The 15,437-nt window shown below is 68.1% G+C and overlaps 5 protein-coding genes across 5 annotated transcripts; 3 read left to right on the top strand and 2 right to left on the bottom strand.

The window, feature by feature from the left end:
- Positions 1-596: 596 nt before the first annotated feature.
- EMIHUDRAFT_119079 (hypothetical protein) lies at positions 597-2,938 on the top strand (the record flags this gene model as incomplete). Its single annotated transcript, XM_005768579.1, has 3 exons — positions 597-1,157; positions 1,210-1,335; positions 1,385-2,938. The coding sequence occupies 3 exons, from the start codon at positions 597-599 to the stop codon at positions 2,936-2,938; spliced, it is 2,241 nt and encodes a 746-aa protein (XP_005768636.1).
- Positions 2,939-3,106: 168 nt separating this feature from the next.
- Positions 3,107-6,590, bottom strand: EMIHUDRAFT_119080 (hypothetical protein; the record flags this gene model as incomplete). The annotated part of the gene is made up of 2 exons (XM_005768580.1): positions 3,107-3,664; positions 6,255-6,590. 2 exons carry the CDS (start codon positions 6,588-6,590, stop codon positions 3,107-3,109), a joined length of 894 nt encoding a protein of 297 aa, XP_005768637.1.
- A 657-nt stretch (positions 6,591-7,247) lies between these two features.
- On the top strand, positions 7,248-9,532 carry EMIHUDRAFT_119081 (hypothetical protein; the record flags this gene model as incomplete). Its single annotated transcript, XM_005768581.1, has 4 exons — positions 7,248-7,544; positions 7,839-8,004; positions 8,164-8,446; positions 9,181-9,532. The coding sequence occupies 4 exons, from the start codon at positions 7,248-7,250 to the stop codon at positions 9,530-9,532; spliced, it is 1,098 nt and encodes a 365-aa protein (XP_005768638.1).
- A 3,331-nt stretch (positions 9,533-12,863) lies between these two features.
- EMIHUDRAFT_119082 (hypothetical protein) lies at positions 12,864-13,616 on the bottom strand (the record flags this gene model as incomplete). The annotated part of the gene is made up of 2 exons (XM_005768582.1): positions 12,864-13,355; positions 13,518-13,616. 2 exons carry the CDS (start codon positions 13,614-13,616, stop codon positions 12,864-12,866), a joined length of 591 nt encoding a protein of 196 aa, XP_005768639.1.
- A 389-nt stretch (positions 13,617-14,005) lies between these two features.
- Positions 14,006-15,416, top strand: CLC-3 (voltage gated chloride channel; the record flags this gene model as incomplete). Its single annotated transcript, XM_005768583.1, has 2 exons — positions 14,006-14,709; positions 14,796-15,416. Coding segments are annotated over exons 1-2 (1,299 nt in total), but the record flags the coding sequence as incomplete, so codon positions are not given.
- Between the last annotated feature and the right edge of the window lie 21 nt (positions 15,417-15,437).

Consider the following 15,437-nt stretch of genomic DNA (forward strand, 5'->3'; position numbering starts at 1 on the left):
CGCGTAGAGGCAGATCGTTTTCGAGGCGGTGGTGACTTCGCGCAGGGAGGAGAATGCTGGTATCCGGTCCAGCGGCAGGAGGGTCAGCGCTAGCAGCGGCGCCGTGCCGACCAGGCCGTGCCGGAGGGCCATGCGGTCTGTCGCCCAGTTCGCTCCGAGGACGTCCAGACCGGGCGCGAAGCGGAAGAGAAGCGGAATCACCAGGAAGGCGGCTGGGTTCGCTGCGAAAGTGACGACGGTGCGCCAAGCGAAACGCGGCAGCGGCGACGCTGGCAGCGGGAGCACGCCATCCGAACGCTGAGCTGCTGCGCTGCTGAGCTGAAGCGCGGAGAAACGCGGTGGCGGCAGCGCCGGCCGAGGTGAGGGGCTGTAACTGAGCAGCAGTGCCGCGAGCGCGACTGCCATGGGCAATTTGGTTTTCTTTTGGGGGGTTGGGTGCAAGGGCGCTGAACAACCTTCCGAAGACCGAGCGATGAAGAGGTTTAAAGAAAAACCCGCGGGACTGCAGCCTCTGACTGGGCCATAGCTTCAGCTGCCCCCCCCCCCCACCACGACCTCTGCCTGCAGCCTCTATCTGCCATTAGTGCCACCAAACGATGGCCGAGCTCTGCACAGTCGTCGTCGCGCCCAAGGAATGGTACTCCTGGGCCGTCGAGCAGCTGTGGGCGGTGCTCGAGACCTCGCCGTGCGCGGAGCTCATCTACCTCCTCTCGCCTCCCTTCCCGGCCGAGCTCGCCGATGCGCTGGCGGCGGCCCAAGCCCGCCACCCGCACCTCCGCGTGCTGCGCCTCGGCCTGCTGGAGAACCCCTACGCGATGCGCCAGCGAGCCGCGGAGGACGTGCGCACGCGCTACGCCGCCTTCCTGGGCAACGACACATTCCCGACCGCCGGGTGGCTCGAGGCGCTCGTCGCGGTGGCCGAGGCGCGGCTGGAGTGCGCGGTGGTCCAGCCGATCATGCTCGAGCGCTCGGTCACGCACGATGACACGTTGCACGTTTGGTGGCACCCGCTGCGGCTGCTCGACCACGAGGACGGCCGCAGCCCGCAGCTGCTCACCCGCTTTGACGAGGCGGCGACGCGCCACGGGCAGCCCGCGCTCCAGCAGCGGCTCGAGCCGGAGCAGCGGCTGCAATTTGTCGAGGACCACGCGCTGCTCGTCCGCTGCCTTCCCTAGGACCTTTCCTAGACCTTTCCTAGACCTTTCCTAGGACCACGCGCTGCTCGTCCGCTGCGACGCGTTCGCGCCGCGCGGCGGGCCGCCGCTCTGGGACCCGCTCGCCTGCCACCGCCGCGAGTTCTTCGACCTGGCCTTGTCTAGGAAAGGTCTAGGACAGGTCTAGGAAAGGCCCTAGGGAAGGCAGCCGGCTGGCGTCCCTTGTCTAGGCGTGGACGGTGGGTGCGGCGGGCTTCACGGCGCTGCTGCAGCCGGCGTCTGTCGTGACGTACCGCAAGGTGCGGCCGCTGCGCGTGGGCGACTTGCCGATCTTCGTCGCGCGGCGGCACGACGAGGCGTCGCTAAAGTCGTGCGAGCACATCGACGCCAAGTGGGGCATCCGGTGTCGCGTCGACCGCTGGCACGAGGGGCACCGCGACGAGGCGCTGACGGGCACCTGCTTCGACGCTCGCGCCGCGCCGCCAGCTGACGCGGCGGAGGCCGCCTCGGGTGCGGGCGCGGCGGGGGCGGAGGGAGCGGCAGATTGCATACCGGCAGACGCGGCGTGGCTGGTGCGCCTGTTGCTCTGCCTGCTCGCGCTCATCGGCTTCAACCGCTTCGATCTGTCCGTCTGCGCTTGCGCCGCCGACGCGGCGGCGGCAGGCGGCGAGGCGGGCGGCGAGGCGGGCGGCGAGGAGGGCGGCGAGGAGGGCGGCGAGGCCTCGCTCGCCGTCGTCGCGGCGCTGCGGCACGTTGACACGCTTTGCCGGCGCGCCGAGTCGTTGGCGGCGGAGGGCCCGGCGTGCGAGCTGCGCGTCTCGCCGCGGCAGCTCCGCGCGTTGGGCGACGGCAGCATGCCCAGCGGCGCGGGCGGCAGCGGCCACCGACAGACGCTCGCGTCGCTCGGCCTCGTGGCGCGAGACACGTTTGCCTCGGTGGAGGAGGCGGAGGCGGGGATGCCGTTGGTCGTCGTCGCTGTGCCGGTTGCGCCGCCGCCGGCTCTCTCCGCTGCGGCGGAGGGCGCGACGGAGGAAAGCGTGGCGGCGGTGGGGGCCACTGTAGCCGCTGCTGAGGACGCGGCGTCGACTGAGCTCTCGCAGGAGCAACTCAACGGCCTGCACAAGCGGTTTGAGGTTCTGCGCGGCTCGATCGAGGCGCCCGCGCCCTTCTTCGCCTGCGCGCCGCCGCCGGTGCAAGAGGCGCTGCAGGACTTCAACCTGCACATCCACCGCCTCGAGGACCTGCATCGGCAGGTCGAGCGCCTCGCGATGGGCAAGCGGCCGACGCCGCGCATCGTCGTCGCGTTCGACCCGCGCCGGCCGCGCACGCCGCTGTCCGACGGCGAGATGCGCCACTTCACGGTGCGGATGGAGTTCGGCGCAGTCTATCTCAACTACTGCGTGGTCGGAAAGCACCTGATGGAATTGTTCCAGGACGACGACGAAGACGAGTGCGGCGACGAGAACGTGCGGCCGCAGCGTACGATGAGTGCCGACGCTCAGTGCTACTTTGGGCCCTCGATGAGCGAGGAGGAGGCGGCGCAGAAGCTGTCGGACTTCCACGATTGGCTGAGGGCCTCGCCGCACCGGCGGAGGAGCTGGTGTCCGCTCGAGCAGCAGCAGCTCGCGCTAGGCCGCATCCCCGTCGCGGCGCTCGACCGCAGCCACCCCAGCATCGCGGGACTCAGCGAGGAGCAGATCGTCGACAAGATCGCGGACTTTCAGGAGCTGTGCTCGCTGCGTGTTGTCCCGCACGCGCGGCTGCAGCAGAGGCCAGGGCCATGAACCGTGCAGTGAAGCTTGACCCGTGTGCGGCTGCAAGCGACTCAAGTAACACAAATTGTATTAATACCAGCTTCACCTCGATCGATTTTTTATTCGCGCAATCACCAGCACGCGCCAGCACACGCCACACCCCCCCATGCAGTCACAGGTTGCTGTCCTTGCGCGCGGCTAGGCCGCCTCCGCCTTGGCCCTCGCGGCGGCCGCTGACGCGCGCCTCGCCTTGACAGCAGCCAGTGCCGCCTCCGCCGCCTCCGCCGCCTCCGCCGCCGCCGCCGCAGCCGCAGCCGCAGCCGCAGCCGCCGCAGCCGCTTCCGCGGCGGCCGCCTCCTCCTCTGCTGCTGCCAGAGCGTCCGCCTCGGCTTCAGCCTCCCGGCGCGCCTCCGCTGCCACCAAGGCTGCCTCCTCACCCGCCTCCGCCGTCTCCTCCTCGCTCGCTTCGCCTGCCGCTTCTCCCAACGCCTCCGCCAGCCCCTCGACCGACGTCTCCGCCGTGATGCCGTACCGAATCCGCTCCTCGTGGAGCGTCTCGAGAAGCCTGATCAACCCCTCCCTGTCCAGCTTCGCGGGCTTGGCTGCGGCTGCCTCTGACGCCGCCTCGGGCTCCTGCGACGGCCCAGCGCCGCCACTCCCGCCGCCCTTCTTCTTCTTCTTCCCCTTCTTGCCCTTGCCGCGCTTCTCCGCCTCGACCTCCGCCAGCAGCTCCTCGGCGTGCCGCGCCGCCTCCGCCTCCGCCGCCGCCCGCTCCGCCGCCCTCTCCGCCGCCCCCGTAGCCCACGCCGCCTCCTTCGCCGCCTTCTCTGCCGCCGCCTTGGCCGCCGCATGCTCCTCGAAGGCGCGCACGCACTCGGCGTTGCCCTGTTTCTTGGCAATCTGCAGCGCTGTGTGTCCACTCGCCCAGCGCAGTTCCGTGTCGGCGCCCGCCCGCAGCAGGCAGAGCAGGACGGCGGGACGGTCCGCAAAAGCGGTGCCCATCAGTGCGGTGAGGCCGACGCTGTCCTGCTGGTTGATCTCCGCGCCATGATGCAGCAGCAGCTTGACCACCCGCTCGTGGCCCAGGAGGGCGGCGCCCATCAGCGCGGTGCTGCCGCGGCAGTCCTGCTGGTCGATCTCCGCCCCGCCCCGCACCAGCAGCTCGGCCACCCGCTCGTGGCCGTTGGCGCACATCAGCGCGGTGTTGCCGACGCTGGTCTGAAGGTCGATCAAAGCGCCACGCTGCAGCAGCGCCACGGCCAGCCGCTCGTGGCCGTAGAGGGCGGCGGCCATCAGCAGCGTAAAGCCGCTCTCACCCTTACGAGTGAAAGTCGCGTCCACCCGCCCGCCGCCGTCGAGCCATGTCAGCACCGTCGCCTCGTCGCCTTCCTTAGCCGCCTCCACGACCTCATCGGGGACGGCGTCCTCGCCTGTTCCGCTCTCCACGCCGCCAAAAGAGGACGCGGCAGTTGGTGCCGCCGCCGCCCCCTTGCCCGAGGCGGCATCGCCGTCCGCCCCTGCGCCGTCCGCCTTGCTGATCTCCTCGGGAACAGGCCCGCTGCTGCCGCCCGAAGCGCTGCCTGCCCCCGCGCCGCCCGCCTCGACCGCCGCCGCGTCGCGCCTCGCCGCCGCCACCTCGCCGAGAAACGTCTTGACGGCGGCGACGCACTCGGTGTGACCATTCTCCTTGGCGATCTGCAGTGTCGTCTTGTCCGCTGTGCGCAGCGCCATGTCTGCGCCCGCCCGCAGAAGCTGGAGCACGATGACAGGGTGGCCGTAGAAGGCGGCGCTTGTGAGCGCAGTGTATCCGTCGCTGGCTTGAAGGTTGATCTCCGCCCCGTGCCGCAGAAGCAAGTCGACCACGCGCTCGTGGCCTTGGCAGGCAGCGTACAACAGCGCGGTGCTGCCGTTGATGCCCTGCGTGTTTCTCTCCGCGCCTTGCTGCAGCAGCGTCTCGACCACCTGCACGTGGCCGTTGAGGGTGGCGGCCATCAGCGCCGTAGCGCCTTTGCTGTTTTGCGCGTCCGGCTTCGCGCCCCGCTTCAGCAGAACCTCGACCAGCTGCTTGTGACCGTAGGCGGCGGCGATCAGAAGAAGCGTCCAGCCACTCACACCGCCACGCACGCACGTCGCGTCAACCAGCCCGTCCCTGGCGAGCCACGTCTGCACCACGCCCACCTTGCCGGCCGCCGCCGCTGCTTGAATCGTTTTCGGCAGCGCGTCCGGTGCGATAGCCGCCGTTGAAGCGCGCCCGCGCCCTTTGCCAGCGGCGGTTCGGCCAGGCATGCGCCGCAAAGTTGTTTGTTTGGCGCGCGAACGTACAAGTTTGCAAAGAAAACCTAACAAGTTTTCTTTCTTTCTTTCTTTCTGTGGGGTGTTCTTTCTGTCTTGCGTTTGGCTAAGAAGAAGAAAAATTCAGGGCATTCAGTGCAGTGCTGATGATGTGAGAGATCTGATCTGGCGAGCGCGCTTCGACGAGAAGTGGCTTTTCCTTTTGACCTCTTTATTCTTTTTTGGGTTGTGTGGGGCTCGCTGCGGGGGGGGGCCCTCTTTACAGATTGTGCCTCCCCCCTCCGGACTCCCACACACGTCCTCCCACCTAGCACCTTTTCCTCCCTGTGCATCGCAGAGCCCGCCCAACAACCACTAAGTGCTTCCACTATCTGAGCCCCCCCCACCCCCCTCCCCCCTCCCGCCCTCCCCTTCCTCTTCTCCCCCTCCGTCCCAGCTCCACTCGGGGGATAGCGGGAGAGGAACAAAATGCAAATTGATGGGCTTGCCCATCCGGCCCATCCCGGAGTGGTTCGACCCCACACAAAATCACCGCTGACGTCTCACTGTGAGATGTTGGAGAGGGGGGACGACACTGCTTCGGCAGCGTGCACCTCGATCCTGTACCGTGTTTCAGTCTGTTCCAGCATTCTTTTTTTGAGCTAGCCTTCGATGTTATGAAACAAACGCAAGGCGGACACAAGAACATCGCTCTCTCGGTCACGCAGGCCGCAAAGAAAGAACAGAGAAGCCAAGGGAGGGATGGGAGAACGGCACGCCGCCACCACACAGGGATTTTAAGGAGAGGGGTGTGGTGCGCAGGCCGCACATTGTTTTTACCCGGAGGAGGAGTTCTTGAGTGCAGTCTTTGTTATTTATACCAAAAGGAGGGCTACACGAGGCCCTCTACGCTGCGTGGGGTGCCGGCGCCCTACTGGGCGCCCCCCACTCCCTTCCCTTAAGAGCCCCCCATCCCCTTTACCCCCCCCCCCCCCCCCCGCGGTCCCTCGCGGCCGCGCGACGCCGCACCAATGGCGCGCTGTGCCTCGTCCGCGAGCGCCGTCCAGAGCTGCACCGACAGTCGCTGCAGCGCAAACGGCATCCATTCGCGCGCCGACCACGACGTCTGGTCGTACTGCCACCACGTGAGCTTCCGGCCCGCCACCTCAGCCACCCGCATCAGCAGCTCCTCCACCCCCGCGCTCATTGCGCCGAACTCCTCGAAGAGCAGCGCCTCCACATGGCACTTCCCCTCTGCGTCCGTGTACTGGCCCTTGACAGCCTCAACCGTCCCGGTCCCCGTCCGCGGATCCCACCGTCCCACCCTCCCACCCCTGTCCCCGCCCTCCACGCCCAGAACCGTCTCGCGGGCGGGTGGCAGCTTGTTGCCGCAAGCGACGAACGCCCCCATGCGCCCCACCCCCGAGGGGTCCGACGGCACACCGGCAAAGATCTTCAGGGCAGGTCCCCAATCACGCCCTGGTAAATGTACAAGTCCGTCCTCGTCGTGCTGTGCTCGCAGTGAAACTCGTGCTCCACCGCGCCGCGCCCCAGCTTGCCCCGCAGCAGCTCGACGAGGTCCAGGAGGACCTCCTTGTGCCGCGTCTGGTGGCCCGCCGCGCCGTCGTTCTGCGCCACGTCGCCAAGGGCGTCAAAGGGCAGATGTGAATTGTCGCGGAGTAGAGCTCTATCGGCGCTGAGCGTGTTGGAGAAGATTGCTGCGCGAGCTCCATTCGGTAAGACTGGTCTTTGCCGCACGCCCACTGCGAAACCTACCGCAGCCATGAGCGATGGCCCTTCGCTTGGAGGACGAGTGCGTATCTATTGGCCCTCGGAAAAGCGCTGGTTTCGCGGTGAGGTCAAGCTCCGCCGGATGAAGCGAGGCTGTGCCGAGCACCGGGTCGACTACGACGACGGCGACTCGCGCTGGCATAACTTGGAGAGCGAGGCCTGGCTTCATCTGGCCCAGCCTCGCCAGACGATAACGCCCAGCCCGCAGCAGTACCAAAAGCGGCGGCGGCGGCGGCGGCAGGAGGACGAACCAGTTCTGTTCGTCGTGGAGCGCATTATGGAGGCGCGCACTAGCGATGGCGGCGCGCGGGAGTTCCTCGTGCGGTGGGCGGGCTACAGCGCGGAGCACGACTCTTGGGAGCCCAGCTGCAGCTTCCTCGACCGTGCACCAATCGAGGCATTCGAGGCGGCGCGGCGGCCAAACCTGTCGAGCCGAGCTGGAGGCGCGGCGGCGAACGGAACAGCCGTCACCCACGTAGCAGCACAAGCGCCGCCTTGTCCGCTGCCCGTTGGCCCGCTGGATGCATCAGCACCGCCGGCTGGCAGCGCGGCGATGCCGGAGCCGGCGCGCAGGGTCGAGTTGCTGCCTGGCGGGGCGGCCAAGCTCTCTGGGTTCCTCTCGGAGCGGCTCAAGCAGGCGTGTGTCTTTTGCACACCTCTGCCCTCTGCCTCTCCTCGCCTCCGCCTCCGCCTCGCCTCGCCTCTCCCTCTCCACGCCTCGCCTCGCGTCAGCCTCGCCTCGCCTCCGCCTCCGCCTCCGCCTCCGCCTCTCCTCGCCTCGCCTCAGCCTCGCCTCAGCCTCCATCGCCTCTCCACAGACCTCTCCTCGCCTCCGCCTCCGCCTCAGCCTCTCCTCCCCTCTCCTCAGAACCTGTACGACACCGCCCTCATCAGCGGCTGGGACTTTCGCGACGCCGGCCGCGCAAACCTGCGCTACACAGGCGCGGCGGTCCCTCTCCCGCTTCTCCGCTTCTCCGACCCCTTCCTCACTCTGCCACTACTCCCCTCGCCGCACCGCGCCACACACCAAGCACGTGCAGGGCGGGGACACATGCACCATGCACCATGCACCATGCGCATGCACATCCGGGTGGGGACATGCACATGTACATGTCCCATGGTCGGATGTGGTGCGCCCCACCATCTCGTCGCCGCCTCCTCCCTCGCTTCCTCCTTTCTATTGTCCTGTCCAGGCGCGCAGGGGAGGCCCGACATCCTCCTCGAGTGGAACTACTACCAGGCGCCGGAGCAGCACCAGCCGCCGCCGATGGCGCTGCTGAGCACCGCCGCCGAGCTCATCGATGCCGCGCTACGTGGCGGCTTGAAGCAGGAGGGCGCGGACGGGGAGGGGGAGGGCGCGGAGGGCGGCGCGTTCTGCTTCCCGCGCGAGTGGGCCCTCCGCTCCGTCCTCGGGCTGGGCTACCGGGCGAGCGACGATATGGCGTGGCACACCGACATGGCGGGGGAGGAGGGCTGGTCCGGGCCTTCCTAGATGCGCCACCAGCACACAGAGGTGCGATGGCCTGCGTGCAGGTGTGGCCGGGGAGGGGGTTAGCCCCGTGGAGCCCTCCCGACGCCGATCCGACGGGGACCCTCCAGCCCTGTGGGCTGGCGAGCCCTCCGAGGTCGGAGAGGTCGGAGGGGTGGAAGCGGGAGGGCTCGAGGACGGACCTCTCTCGCTCCGGGAGGGTGGGAGGGGTGCAGGGTGGAGGGGTGGTTGGGCCCTCTAGCTCTGCCGAGATAGCCCTACCCCTCCCGCCACACAGAGGTGCGCAGCTCCACACTCCCACTCAGTGGCGGCTGGTCCGGATCTGGATACACCACAGCACGCGAAGGCATGGCGGGAGGGGAGGGCCGGCCCGCGGCCCCTTCCGTGAGCCTTCCGTGAACCTTCCGAGAACCTTCCGTGAACCTTCCGAGAAACCTTCCGTGAACCTTCCGAGAACCCTTCCGAGGGGAGGGCCGGTCCGCGGCCCCACTAGACCTGCGTGAGATGCGGGGAAGCGCAGGCCTCTGTGTACTCGCTCTGTGTACTCGCTCGGTGTCCCACAGAGGTCTGAGCTCCATATGCCGGGCGGTACCGCCCCTTGCCGCCAGGCATCCCGCGCAGTCAAGCTCGCATGGCCACGCATGACCGCGCCGAGCGCGGTAGGGTACGCGATATGCGCCGGTCTCGCGCCCTCACTGCTCCGGCTGCCCGCGCCGCGCAGGCTCTGCTCCATCTCCCTCGGCGCCACGGCGCGTTTCGAGTACCTCCCTGCGGCAGCGCCGTCCGCCCGGCGGCGGTGCGTGGTGCAAAACGAGCAGCCGCCCGTGAAGGTGGACCTCGAGTGCGGGGACGTGCTGCTGCTGCAGGGGGGGCTGCTCCCCCACCGCATCGTCGGCTGCACCCGCGAGCCGCCGCCATTCTTCGCCGGAATCTCGGCAGGCACGGCGCTCTGCCGCGTCAACATCCAGGTGCGCTTGTGGGGCCACGACCCGTCCCTCAGCCTCGGCTCGCTCCTCGAGGATGGCTTCCAGGACGAGCGGTCGGAGCGGATCTCGGCGGAGGGACCCTCCTGAAGAAAGGCTCTGGGGCGTGGGGAACACCGTCGTAAGGTAAGGTAAGGTAAGGTAAACTTCTCCACACACACGAGGTGGTGGGGCAAGGGGGGGCAACCCTCGCGTCTCCACGTCTACGTAACGACAGGGGAGCCCCACGGCATTCAAAGTGCAAGGCCCGTTGCGCGTGGGTGAGCGGTGTGTGTGTGTGTGTGTGTGTGTGTGTGTGTGTGTGTGTGTGTGTGTGTGTGTGTGTGTGTGTGTGTGTGTGTGTGTGTGTGTGTGTGTGTGTGTGTGTGTGTGTGTGTGTGTGTGTGTGTGTGTGTGTGTGTGTGTGTGTGTGTGTGTGTGTGTGTGTGTGTGTGTGTGTGTGTGTGTGTGTGTGTGTGGTGTGTGTGTGTGTGTGTCTCACGTCACTGCATTTTTGCCGGTTCCTCCCGTCGCCTCTTCTTTGTTCGAATGTTTTTCAATCCATCCTTCACGAAGAGCCCTCCCATGTAGCTAGCGTTCTTTGCGAATGTCTCGAAATGGCCAGCAGGCGCTGTCTGCTCGCGACCTGTGCGGGCCGCTCGTCCTCCTCGCCCTTCTTTCGTCCTCCCGTCCCTCCCCTCCACCATGGCCTCCTCGGCACTTCTTTCTCCATCCGCCTCGCCCTGCCTTTTCGTATCGTGCCGTTCGCCTTCCATTCGGTGACCTCCATGGCTGTCCGCCTCCTTTTGGGTGGCGCTCTCGATACCGTTGCGTCAACCTCGACGTCGCTGTCGCCCTCCCCGTCCCCGCCGTCGCCCGTGCCTCGGTTCGCGTCATTGGTAGCGTTTCCGTTGCCCCCTCGTGCTCCGCCGTCGCCTTCTCTGCTCGGGCCGTTCGCGATTTTGCTCCTCCTGCGTGTCGCCCCTCCGTCTCCTCCCCTGCCTTCGTCGTCATCGTCGCTGTCGCGAAAGCCCTCCGGTCCCTCGACTCCCTCGCCTATCCCCTCCGCTGCGTCGTCCCAGTTTATATCCTCATCCTCTGCGCATGTCGCCGCTCCCTTTCCATCTCCATCGTTGTCGCCTCCGCGTCGACTGCGGCGCTGCCTCTTTTCCCTCGCCACGCTGGGCCGCTGTCGCAACGATCCGCAACCAGCTCCTCCTCGCGCGAGCGGCGTTGTGGGGTGCACATTGCGACAGCGGCTGTTTTCTTCTTTAGGTGGACGCGTCTCCTTTTCTTATTTCCGCCCCCCCCCGGGGGGGGGGGTGTCGCCAACTTCTTTTTGCGACGAGAAGCTACACAGTACACTGCCTACTCTCCCCGGGCTCTCCTGCGCCCCCTCGAGTGTCGCCGACCAGCGCGGCGAATGCCGAGCCCGGCCGCCGCACCAGCGCGAGCTGCCACGGCCTTGGCGGTCGCCGCCTCCACCGCCGCCCTAGCAGCCTCCGCCGCAGCCTCGGCGGTCGCCGCCTCGGCGACGGCCTCAGCCAACACCAGCCTCGTCCCCTGCCGCCTCCGCCGCCACCACTGCCGCGCCCACCCTCGGGCTCGGCCCCGCCGTGACGCCGAACCGAACCCTCTCCTCGTTGAGAGCGCCGCGAGAAGCCTGAGCATCCCCTCCTTGTCCAACTGCGCGGCTTCTCACTGCCCCGGCGCCCACGTCTCGACCTTCTTGGGCAGCAGCTGGTTCGACAGGTCATCTCCGTGGCCTAGGCAGGCGTGGTCGCCCTTGCCCCATGTAAAGACGGCGCCGTCGGCGGTGAGGGCGATGCTGTGATCGATTCCAGCCGACACAGCGACGACGCGCTGGCCAGCCAAGGCCTCGATCTTCTTGGGCAGCAGCTGGTTCTGTTGGTCGCCGTGGCCCAACCTGCCAAAGAGTCCACAGCCCCAGCTCCAGACGGCGCCGTCGGCGGTGAGGGCGAGGCTGTTCCCGTCTGCAGCCGACACAGCGACGACGCGCTGGCCCGCCAAGGCCTCGACCGTCTTCGGCAGCAGCTGGCGCTGCCCGTCGCCGTGGCCCAGCCGGCCGTGGACTCCATCGCCCCAGCTCCAGAGAGCGCCGTCGGCGGTGATGGCGAGGCTGTGGAAGTATCCAGACGCGACAGCGACGATGCGCTGGCCAGCCAAGGCTTCGATCTTCTTTGGCAGCAGCTGGTTCTGCTCGTCGCCGTGGCCCAGCCTGCTAACGCGTCCACTGCCCCAGCTCCAGAGGGCTCCGTCGGCGGTGAGGGCGAGGCTGTGGTGCTGTCCCGCCGAGACAGCGACGACGCGCCGCCCAGCGAAGCCCTCGACCTTCTTGGGCAGCAGCTGGTTCTGCTCGTCGCCGTGGCCCAACCGGCCTTGCTCTCCATAGCCCCAGCTCCAGACAGAGCCGTCGGCGGCGAGGGCCATGCTGTGGTACGCTCCAGCCGAGACAGCGACGACGCGCTGGCCAGCGAAGGCCTCGATCTTCTTCGGCAGCAGCTGCATCTGCTGGTCGCCGTGGCCCAGCTTGCCATCCTCTCCATCGCCCCAGCTCCAGACGGCACCGTCGGCGGCGAGGGCGAGGCTGTGCGCGAATCCCGCCGACACGCTCACGGCGCGCTCGCCGCCCAGCGGGGAAGAAGGGAGCCGGGTCGGCGTGTTGAGCCGCGCCACGCCCTCGCCGTGGCCGAGGAGGCCTGGCTGCCAGATCTCAGCCTTTCCGCACGACGAGAGCCGCCCCTCGCCGTCGATGAAAACGCTGTGCCGCTCGCCTGCCGCCGCCCTCGCCGGCGGGTTGTACTCGCACAGCAGCGCAGCGAAGCACAGCCACCGCACGGCGCAGCCCTCGTCCTCTGGCTGCGCCGGCAGCTCGAAGCCGCGCTCTTGCGCCCACAAGCGGATGCCCTCCAGCGCAAGCGAGGCGTGGAAGAGCAGCGAGACGGCCGCGACGCGAGCGATGTCGACGGGGTCGCAGCGAGAGAGGGCGCGCGCGAGGAGCTCCGTGGGGAGGTCGAGGAGGCGGATGGGCGGCGGCGCGTCTGGCGAGGGCGCGGCGGTGGAGGAGGAGGCAGGCGGTGCGAGCGGCGGCGGCAGGGTGGACATCGCGAAGAAAAGAATTCAGGCCGCGTAAGAATTGACCACGTGGTGCTCCTCCCATATACACCCCTCTCCTTAAAATCCCTGTGTGGTGGCGGCGTGCCGTCCTCCCATCCCTCCCTTCGGTTGTCCGTTTTGTCGCTTCCCTTTCTTTTTCTCTGTTTGTGTTTTCTGTTTTTTAGCCTCGATTGGCCCCACGCTCAACTGGAGGGCGCTCTGGCCTCTGGGTGTGGGCGTCTGGCTCTCTCGCGAGCGCGGAAGCGTGCACGTTTTTAGAGCAGAGAACGCCACGCTTCGTCCTGGGAGATACCGCGCGCTCACGTCACCCACGCATGTCGACGCAGAGGGCTTCTCTCGCCTCGCAAGCCGCCTTGACTCCGCCGTGTTGCCAGTGCTGTCCTGGCAAGACGAGCCGCTTCAGCTGGGGGAAGGCGCCGCCGCGCAGCGCGTCGGCCAGCGCATCGACGCCGGCGGTGGCGAAGCTGTTGCCGTGCAGGCTCAGGCTCTCAAGCGCGCGCAGGCCGCGCTTGCCGCTCTCGGCGACCGCCTCAACCCCGACCGTGTCGAGGTGCGTGTGGTAGAGCTGGAGGCTCTTGAGCCGCGGCAGCCCGCCCCGCGCCAGCGCGCCCGCCAGCGCCGCCACGCCCGAGCCGGAGAGAGCGTTCTGCGAGAGATCGAGCGCCTCCAGACGGGCGCGCGCAGGGTGCGCCGCCATCGCCGCGAGCGCCACGCACGAGGCGTCGCCGAGCTCGTCGTGGCCGAGGCCGAGGGCGCGCAGCAGAGGGCACGCGCCGCGGGCAAGGGCGTCCAGCACCTGCGTCGGGGCGTGGACACGGCCTCGTGCAGTGTACTCAGAGCACCGCGTGAACGCACGCACGGGCTATGAAGTGAGTCCAGCTGACCGCGGCCGAATACGTGTCCTCTCGAGTGCGGGTCGGAAAACACGGATCCGTATTCAGCTTCTAGGGTCGAGAACCGGGCGCACGCCCTCGTCGCCGAGGGATTTGCCGCTGAGGTCGAGCCGCTCGAGCGAAGGGACCGCACCGCAGTCCAGAAGGCGGGCGAGCGAAGCCATGTCTGTCGCACGGAGCGCGGGGGTCGGGTGGATCCGCCTCGTCGCCCGCAGCCGCGCGGGAGCCATCGCCAAATGCTGGCAGAGCGTGCCGATGCGCGCCCGCCACCGCTCGTGCGCCGCGATCCCCGGCTGGACCGCCGCGAGCGCGGCGCGGCTCGTCGAGGCAAAGGCGGCGGCGGCGGCGAGGGCGAGCGGGCTGGCGGTCAAGCGGCTGCAGACGACGAGCAGCACGTCGTGCGGGAGCTCCACGCCAGAGAGGGAGATATTCCTGATCAACTCGGGAATGGCTGGCTGCCGGGGCTGCTGCGGGCGCAGGCGCCTGGCGGCCCCGACGTTTTTTCTTGAAAATTCTTATTTTGATGTAACGTCGGCCGGACAGGAGACTCACGGTCGCGCGGTCTACCCGGGCTTTTATGGCCAAGGCCCGTGTCAGGAAGCGCGGCCTCGTCGAGCACACGCGCCACTTCTTCGCCACTTGGTCAGCAGAGTCGCGAGCTCACCTCCAAGACGCCCACATCAGTGTCAGCCTGCTCTTCGTCGTCGCCGGCGCTCTCATCGGGGTGACTGCCGCGGCCTTCTCGGACGCATCGCAGCAGGTCGAGGACTGGCAGCAAGCGTGGGCCGAGAGGGACATTCGGCTGGCGTGGGTCGTCATGCCGCTCGGGCTCACGCTCGTGGTCCTCCTCGTGCGGGTCTTCTTCGACGGGACGGCTGGCAGCGGGATCCCGCTTCTCTCCGTCGGCATCGAGCTGCAGGACGGAGACCCCAATTTTGTGCGGGTCTTCTCCCTGCGCATCCTCTTTGGCAAAATCCTGCTCACGCTCCTCGCCCAGCTCTGCGGCGCATCGAGCGGTAGGGAGGGGCCGACGGTGCAGGTGGCATCCATCCTGCTCGTCACCACGCTGAGGGTGGGGTACAGGCTGCTGCCGTGGGTGAGGCAGACGCTCGATCTCCAGATCGGCGAGGGGCTCGGCACCTATCGCTCGCTCTACATGCGCGAGGCGGCCGTCGTCGGCAGTGCGGCCGGCATCTCGGGCGCCTTCAACACGCCGCTGGGCGGCATCATCTTTGCTATCGAGGAGATGGGAAACCGGTGCCCATCCACGCCCAAGCCCAAGCCCAGTGCATCGGCATAAGCCCAGTGCATCGGCATGAGCTGTCCAACCGGCGGGCTCGCAGGTACACCCACACCCTCGGCCACGTCATGATCATCGCGGTCGCCGTCGCCGGCGCCGTCTCGATCGCGGTCGAGGGCTACCACGTCATCTTTGACGGTTTCGACCAGGACCGGGACGACCTGAACGAGTACGAGATCCTGTGGGTCGTGCCGCTGGTCGCCATCCCGTCCGGCCTGCTGGGCGGTCTGTGGGCGGTGGGGCTGCTGCTCGGCGTGCACGTCAAGCGGCTGCTGCTGGCGTATGGCTGCTTTGCCCCGTACGCCATCTCGCTCGCGTGCGGCCTCGCCCTCGCCGCGACTGGCTTTTGGGCGGGCGGAGAGACGTGGGGGAGCGGCTTCCGGCAGGCTCGCGCGGTGCTTGTCCCCGAGCTTGAGGGGTTCCCCGACGAGGCCGGCCCCCTCGCAGCCGGCGTCCAGCCCTCGCGCCTCTTCTTCCTGCTCAAGGCGGTCGCGACGTGGCTCTCCTTCTGGTCCGGCATCCCGGGAGGCATCTTTGCGCCGTCCATCGCCATTGGCACCGGCTTCGGAGCCTTCATGCACGACGTCCTCATCCAGCCGGCCATGCGCGGCACGCTCATCATGGACACGGGGCCCCACCGGCCGGTCATCGCCGCCATCGCCGCGTGCGCGTACTTCGCCGGCGT

This window comes from Emiliania huxleyi (genome assembly GCF_000372725.1).
Source record: "Emiliania huxleyi CCMP1516 unplaced genomic scaffold EMIHUscaffold_451, whole genome shotgun sequence".
In the NCBI taxonomy this organism is placed as follows: Eukaryota; Haptophyta; order Isochrysidales; family Noelaerhabdaceae; genus Emiliania; species Emiliania huxleyi.